Source organism: Glossina fuscipes, unplaced genomic scaffold, assembly GCF_014805625.2.
Source record: "Glossina fuscipes isolate IAEA_lab_2018 unplaced genomic scaffold, Yale_Gfus_2 28, whole genome shotgun sequence".
Taxonomy (NCBI): Eukaryota; Metazoa; Arthropoda; class Insecta; order Diptera; family Glossinidae; genus Glossina; species Glossina fuscipes.
Window position 1 is genome coordinate 11,355,236 of NW_023998423.1, and position 8,345 is coordinate 11,363,580.

The 8,345-nt window shown below is 34.1% G+C and overlaps 1 protein-coding gene across 1 annotated transcript in view; it reads right to left on the minus strand.

The window, feature by feature from the left end:
- The window catches only part of LOC119636557 (putative ATP-dependent RNA helicase TDRD12), an 8,035-nt gene extending 2,344 nt beyond the window's left edge, over nucleotides 1-5,691 (minus strand). Inside the window, exons 1-7 of the mRNA XM_038031958.1 lie at nucleotides 5,591-5,691; nucleotides 4,337-5,508; nucleotides 4,135-4,245; nucleotides 3,674-4,068; nucleotides 1,042-2,554; nucleotides 481-981; nucleotides 11-340 (exon numbers count right to left, since the gene is read on the minus strand). Coding sequence (XP_037887886.1) covers nucleotides 11-340; nucleotides 481-981; nucleotides 1,042-2,554; nucleotides 3,674-4,068; nucleotides 4,135-4,245; nucleotides 4,337-5,506 — 4,020 coding nt within the window. The 5' untranslated portion in view covers nucleotides 5,507-5,508; nucleotides 5,591-5,691. The remainder of the gene's footprint in view (nucleotides 1-10; nucleotides 341-480; nucleotides 982-1,041; nucleotides 2,555-3,673; nucleotides 4,069-4,134; nucleotides 4,246-4,336; nucleotides 5,509-5,590) is intronic.
- Between the last annotated feature and the right edge of the window lie 2,654 nt (nucleotides 5,692-8,345).

Here is an 8,345-nt window from a genome sequence, read left to right on the forward strand (position 1 = left end):
AAAGGCAAATTTCTTTAATCTGTACTGCTGTTATGACAATACCGTCGTCGATAAGTTTAAGGGTAAGTGCCAAAGAATCAGGAATCACGTTGACATTTTTGGGAAGGGATGGCACTTCAAATATACGAGCTCTTCTATAGCAATTTAAATAATTGTAAATACAAATGTCACCGATCTGAGGTGGCCAATATTGTTCCCTATTATTTGGATCGCGGTAATATGAATGAAGTTGGACAGCAAACAGTGCAGCTTTCCGTGAACATCTGACTTCAGACCATTGCTTGGAGTGGAGACCCTTATGTTCTAGTAAACGAGCGACATAGTAAGTGGGCGAGTGTACCTATTTTGTACATCAAATATGCAAATTAGCAAAATTATTCAAATTGAGAGTTTCGTATAATCCATAAGCAAGTTAAATGTATTTCATACTTAAGAATTGCTGAGAATGACTTAACATTTATACTTGGTTGAAAGTTTTACCTTAAGAATGTGGATACGTATTTCGCCGTGTGTCGGTATGTCGTCATTTTCGGTTACAACATCCAATCTTGTTAATCCATGACGCCTATCACAACGTGGTTCATTGCATTCGCCGTATTCTAAAATGTCCGAGCATAGCTGCACCCCCTCGGAGACACGTTGCTCTTCACGAGCGTTCAATAAACTTTTTGTTACCGCTTGTATATGCCGATGTACGGTTTGACCGTGCATACGCATGAAATCAACCAAACGTGGAAGTTGGAGATTGTTATCCTCGTCCAAAAGTATTAGAGAGCGAACTTTATTGGCATTCTGATCAGAGCACAGTATTTTTTTAAAGTTGTCACATAACAAATTGTCATAGCTTTTAATGAGAACCGAGAAACGTTTAGTGAATTGGGTCCACGACGTCGGCATAGAATAATGTATTAGATTATGCGCATTTCGAATCTGAAGATCAGTTAATCCAGCATCTGTACACACAAGTATTGGAGTCGACGCCTGTAAATAATTAATTTTAAACGTTCTTCACAAAATGCTATTCATTCATCAATTTCTCACCCTGAGTTTCCATTCGTCAATGATGAGGCGCTCCGCTGCAGTGGAAAAGCTATAATAACCAATTCTGCAATGACCATTTTCTGTTAAAAATCCTATTACTCTTTTCACCTCCTCATCATCGCTACATATGATAATGGTGCGATTGCCTATATGAACAGTTTTATTGCAATTTTTCAGAAAACGCAATATCATTTCGTCCTTTTCCAACTTAGAACGCAACTTGATCGAATGTTCGACTCTGCCATAGACACTAGCTTCCAAAAAATCGCCGATCAAGAGCAACGGCTGATTTGCCAGACGCATAAGCTTTACGAACCAAAAGTCCCAACAACGAGACGTTACTACCATCTGAGCATTCAAGGTTTTCGTTTCTGATTTTTTACACATTGTAAATAAAGCCTTAAGGGCTGTTTGGAAGTCCTCCGAAGCACGCGATAGCAGTAAATCTATGTCGTCGACAACAATGCGCTTTAAACGTTTCGCATCGAACAAATGCTCATTCTGATTGTCCCTAAGTAACCGTAGCAGGCTTGAAGGAGTTGTTACCAGTATACCGCAACTGTTTAATAATTTAATTTTAGTACCTTTAAAATTGCGTAAGCCAAAAGATCCCACTACAATCGGAGCTTCATCCTTTAGACCACACAGTAAACGTTGACAAAGGTCAGTAACTTGCTCCACATGTTTCGCTGAGGCTACTAGAACGATGGCTATCGGTCCATAAGTCGACGTCATACCATTTACATCATAGTAGATATCGTTGCACAAAACTGGCAAATATGACCATGTCTTACCCGATTTACTAGGATTGATTATAAAGAGAGAATTGTTTCTTAATAAGTGTGACCAAGCAAAAACTTGTACGCGATAAATTTTGTTTATCCGCATATGCATCATCTCCTTGTGTATCTGTGGCAAAAATTGTGCATCATTTACTGTTTTCAAAGGATATAAAGGTATATTTGAATGTGCCAACACCTCAGGTGCACGAATTCGTATTTCCCTATCGCCCTTGATTGTAGGGATCATTTGTTTCTCTTTTACATGCACAATGGAATAAGTCTGTTGCTCAGTATTTGCTTTGGCATTTTTGCAATTTTCATTTTTATTTGAACCAGTGCTTGATTTATCTTTATTTACGCGATTCTCTAATAATGCTCGATTATTAGAAGATGAATACAAATTATTGTTATCAAATTGCAATTCCAACATTGAGGTAGAGCTCGGATCCATACGTTCAAATGAAGTGTTTGGAAATTTTAAGTCTACAATATTTTCATCGCCCAATTGCTTTGCGCGTTCAGCTTTTTGAAGTATTTTGTCAATTTTATCAAATTGGGTATCCGGTGATTTTAGTTTGCGTTGTTTTCTGGAAGCCATTAAACCGATTGTTTGTGATTTTCCTGATGCAATAGTAGGCGTTGTTGATTTTAATTTAGGCCTTGTACCGCAAATCTTTGCGTCGGGCGTTATCGAATTTGTTGATGCAGTAGTGGTGGGAGATGCTGCCAGACTGTGATGTATATAAGCATAAGAAGTGTTGTAACGTTATTAGGAATAATTCCGTAATATCTCCATAAGTTTAACTTAATTAATCTTCGCATTTAAAAGGGCAATTCAAATAATTTGCACTACATCATATAAATAAACATATACTACTTAAAACAAGAAAGTTATATTCTCGCATATCCATCAGTTTTCGCTTTTCGCATTCTGCTCTTCTTTCTTAATAATAGTATTATCGCGGTGTCTGTACCGTGTTCAATTTAGACTTAACCCATTTTTAGGCAGATAATATATCTTCATTTGAGAAATGTATGAAATAGTTGTGAACATTCTATCTTATTGGGGCTATGATAAATAAGCATAAAACCTCAAAAAAGTGAAAAAAATCAACATGTGACTTTGTGTGGGCATGGACGATTTTTTTCCATTTTTGCACGTTACGAGTAAAGTGCTCCGTAAAGCAATTGTGGAAAGTTTTAGTCTTATAATTTTTATAATTTCTGAGTAATAAGCAAGAATTCACAAATTTTTGATTAGAAAAACGGAGTTGCGTTCAGTTTACAGTTCACAGCGGGCCTTTGCTCTGACGAATTTGGCCCATTTTCAATATGAACCTACGTGTTTCTAACAAATTTGAAGTCAATATCTTCTTTTTTGTAACCAGGAGAGTGCAAACAACAAACACCACACAGACGGATATTCATGGCTAACTCAACTCAGAATTTCACGATAATCAAGAATATATATACTTTATAGTGTTCTTGAAGCTTCCTTTCAGGTCTTCATAGATTATGAAAAAAAAAAAAAAAAAAATTAGTATTGTACAGTGAGTATAATAAGAAAAAATAAATTTTTTAAAAATTTTAGAAATTTTTTTCTCGTAATGAGGAAAAAATAGATTATATCTTTTTATTTTAGCTTCCTTTCAGGTCTTCATAGATTATTAAGAAAAAAAAAAAAAAAAAAAAACAAAATTAGTATCGTACAGTGAGTATAATAAGAATAAATAAATTTTTTAAATAGTTTCGAATTTGTTTTCTCGTAATGCGGAAAAGGTAGATGAAGTCAGTGTATATTAGTCTGCAATAATAGGTGGGACAAGATAATGTGTTACAATAAAATTTACGATATATTTGCAGAAGCGTCTTCTTTTGATGGCTTTCTGACTATCAGAGGAGGCGACGATTTCATTACTGCACATTTTCTTGGTTTAATAACGTCATCTAAAGAAGGCACAATTATATTTTGTTCACTCTCTTTAGGTTTATCACTTATTTCGACTGATTTACGCGAAATCAAACCATTTCTTTGCATTCCATCCTTTGGGGACTTGTTGTTAAGCGACTTTTTTGATGAAGATGATGGATTTCGATTGTTCTCAAAAGTGACTTCGTTTAATTTGTTGGAAAGCGTTGTTTTTTTACGATGCCAATGACTTTTTTCATTACGATACTTATTTAAACGAGAAAGATCGAAACCTCCGGGTACTATAGTAAAGCCACGATAAGGATCTGGTACATTCTGAAATGAAAATTTTAGACGCAAATGTATATTAAAACTTCAGTAACAATTTTCACATATAATTACTTTTTCGGAATCCTTTTGGCTAATTTCTTTAAAGCATTTCAATCTGAAGAGACTACCCGCTTCTTCATCAGCCTTGGTTATGTTCATCTTAGATGTATTTGAAATATCCTCCTTTTGCGTGTTGAAGGAATGATAAAATTTATGATGAAATTATCGGTAAATAAACATCTCTTAGAATCTCTCCCATGGGAATTTATATTACCTCTCTTACACTTTCTTTGTCTACATTTCTGGATGACATTGCATCAGAATATTCGTCATCTTCATCATTTATAGGACTTTCAATCGAAGGCTTCCCTGTTGATTTAGGCGAATTGGCCAAAGTCTTTGTTTTTACTTTGAAAAGACCATTTTCCATAGACTTCATCGCGCCGTTGTTTTTAACTAAAGTGTCTTCCCTGCCAATGTAATTTGTAAATCCGGCTTGCATTTTTTTAACTACTCCATCCGAAGGTTTGCAAGTATTTTCGTGTTTTGCAGATACTGAATCATCAAAGGTGACATCGTCCACCACTTCTACAGAAAGATTTGATTCTAGTGTCGATTCCGCATCTGATAAATTGGCCTGGCATTCGTTGCGAGCATACCAATCTTCAATCTTACTTCTTGTATGTTCATCAATTGAAGTCACCACATTTTCCACGGGACAAAGACCAGCTGTGCCTTTTTTGAAGGCATTAGTTTTTATTACTAAGTTGCCACTACTTGAGAGATGTCGAGGAATTTCAGTTGACTTTAAATTGCGAATGCTATCTTTAAAATTTATTGCCTCGTCCAAAGCTAGTTTGGCTGATATTAAAGATTCGCGGGCATTGAAAATTTTACCCTGATGATTTTCCACAACCAAACTGCCCCAATTATGATTGTCTTTCGACTGAAATTCTTTCACGAAAGTTAGTGAGGAAGCGTTCATTAGTAATTTTTCCAAAACATCGCAAGCCTTTTGTGACCAATTATCCTTTGTCATCATAACTACATTACCTTCCATGCAGTCATATTCAATTTCGGCGGGCAAAATATTAGACACACCCCCACGACGAATTCGACTAACTTGATCTGCCATACCCAGTGGAAGGCGGCGTATATGCTCATTTTTGGTTCGGAAAGCAATCCCGTAATCTAAAGCCCAAGCAATAAATTCATTCTGCCATTTGGTCTCACATAATATTTCGGCACGTACAAGTTTATTCCATGGAGCGAAGTTTATTGCCACTTTTTCACCTGATTTTGGATTTTCTGTTGCACGTATATCTTTGTGAATTTGCAGCTGTTGTTCGATTTCGCATAATTCGGTGTGATCACCAACTTCATAATACCAAAACAAGTGTGGATTTACGAAATGTGTTATAACAATAGAAATTTTCTCCTGCATTGCTAAAAAATGACAAGAAAATTATCAAAAAAATATTGTTAATAATTTTTCAATGTTTATTTTAGGAATTTGTATGATACAAACTTTAATTGTGAAATTATCAGTATATTAAATAGCAAAATGTACAGCTTTGAAAAAATAGCCGGTTAACTCAATGTTTTTTTTTTTTACTTTCGTTTTACTTTCGTACTTCAATATGTTCGCACAAGTTGAAAACAACTAGGGTTCTCGAATTAATAAGCTAATAACTTTGTTAGGAAATCGCATATAAAAAGAGAATTAAAAGAAATGCGAGTTAACCATTCCTTTTACTACGTTTTATGCAAGTCTGAATCGAAAAGTGAAGCGGGATGGACTAAAATACCGAGACAAAAACAATAAATCATCAGTGTATTTATAAAAAAACTGCAAGTGCTTACGTACGTTTCGTAACTAAAAGAAATTTTTTTTTTTTAAATCTTTAGCTATTTCACTGAGGCAAAAAGTCTAATCGAAGCATTTATAGATAGAGAAAAGTCTAATCGAAGATTTATAGATTTATTAATTTAATTGTAAAAAACATGTTCCCTTATTTGTTTATTTTATTTACACATGAAATTCAGCTAACGTAAATTAATAGCCCAACTTAAATAGCTCTTAGATGTAAGGCTTATGCTGTGTTATAAGTGTTATCAATAACGATTAAAAATTATTTAAAGAAAAATAAGAAAAAAATAAGAAAATAAAAAGTATAAATTTCATGTATAAATAAACTGAGAAAAAAAGCATGTACACATTTGGCGTAGAGGCGCCCCCATAACCACTGTAAATCCTTGTTAGAGGTGAACTCTCAAGCGATTGCAAACCTGCAAAAGCTAGACAACTCATAATAGTGAAAAAATGTATTTCAATCGAATCCCATGAATGTATCGAGATTAGAAGCTCATCTAGACACCACATAGGCAAAGCGCGCGTATTTAGGAGAGTTGATATGATAGCATTTAGCGAGTACGATATTGAGATTAAACTTTAGACTCTAAAAGGGTTGAAAAGCTAGTAAAACACTTATACACTTATAGTTTAGGTTTAACACAAAAATCATATAATTAATAATATAATATAAATTATTGCAGTTTAAAATGGACTTCAATAAATGCAAAAAAATCTAGTTGAAGCCAAAACAAAACTGATTCCATAAAGCTGATATGACAGCACTGATTATGTATCTTTAAAGCAACTAAATCTCATTTAAAAGACTCACTTGAGAACCATTTAATTAAATGTTATCTATAACTTTAACCATTCGATATTTATTTAGAAAAAATAATGAGAAAATAAGTCACAAATTCGACGTTTTTTTGTTCACAATCTTATTATTATTGTTATTATAATTTTAAACTAATGAAATAAATTCTAAAAAAAAAAAAAAGACATTGACCACTAGCAACACAGGCTATCGGCTCTAATTTAAATAAATGTACATTAGATAATGAGCTTAGTAGTATTAATAAAATAATATATTGAATTGATGTTCTGTTCTGAAACTGATTTTAGAATGTCCAAAGGATAGAATGCGCTTTATAGTGAGAATTTGTCCATAACTTCAGATTGACGAGGAAGACTTCTTCAAGATCCATTGGTGAGTTGCAATTGTATGACCAAGGCGAATTCTCGAAAATGTTTGGATCTTGGTTTTCTCAATAGTTGTTGGATATAAAGGTGGGATTAATTGAGGTTTAATGGACGAGTAGTGTTGATGATGGTATTGTAAATTTCCTTCTGCAATTTTCTAAAAGAGAACTATATTATCGAAGTCAATAAACAAAACGTGAAAATAATTATTAAACGGAATAAATGTTTGAGTTTCACTACATTAGCTCAGCTAAGAAAAGATACGTACGACGGTCTCAACAGCCTCGGAGTCGCGTTAAGCGGCACTAAGCTGTGGCTCTGAATGTGTGAAAGTTCGGTTTTGATATTTCGATTATTTAGACGGACATGAAGCACATTACATAAGATTTGAAAGAAGGGACATCAACTGTACTGAAGCTCTTTTACTTGAAATATTTTCAAAGCTGCGTGCCCGCACTCGGATGTGGTATACACTGCTTCCAGTAAAGCTTTTGACATAGTTAGTCATCAATTATTGACCTTCAAACTCCAGGCCTCCGGATTTCGTTTGTACTTATTTTAAGGGACAAGTTTTTATCTTAATAGCAGGCATTCCGGGGTTCTGTTATTCCCATAATATCTGACGAATTCTCCGTGACGTCAGGTGCTCATCAAGGCAGCCTTTTCATTCATATTACACATCAATGGTCTGCGTTCGGTAATTACACTCAGCCATATCTTAATGTACGTAGACGGCGTTAAACTCTCTTTTTCCTTGGAATCGCACTCGTACCTCATTCAATCTTATTAGATAATTTGGTTACATGTTGCTCATTAAGTTTGATGAAATTAAATGTAAAAAAAGTACAAGATGGTTTCATTTTCAAGGAGGAATTTAATCGCTACTGAGTATTTCATCGATTAATATAAATTGGAAAATGTAAATTTGCTTAAGGACTTATCGAATCTATTTAATCAGGTGCTACGTTTTAATGTGCACATCGAGCAATCGTTCTTCTGCAATTTTCTGTTTAACTTTTCTTTCACAATTCTAAATAACATAATCGTAAATAAAAGCAAAATTATGTAAAACTTTTAAGCACTTTTAACAGAAAATGCAAAAAAAAAAATATTGCAACTAATGAATTGAATTGCGTTCCGATCCGACGCAAATACTTACACAAATTGTGCGGCATGAAATTACCTGAAATTTCGATAAATTGGGAGTAATAAAGTGCAGGCAATTATA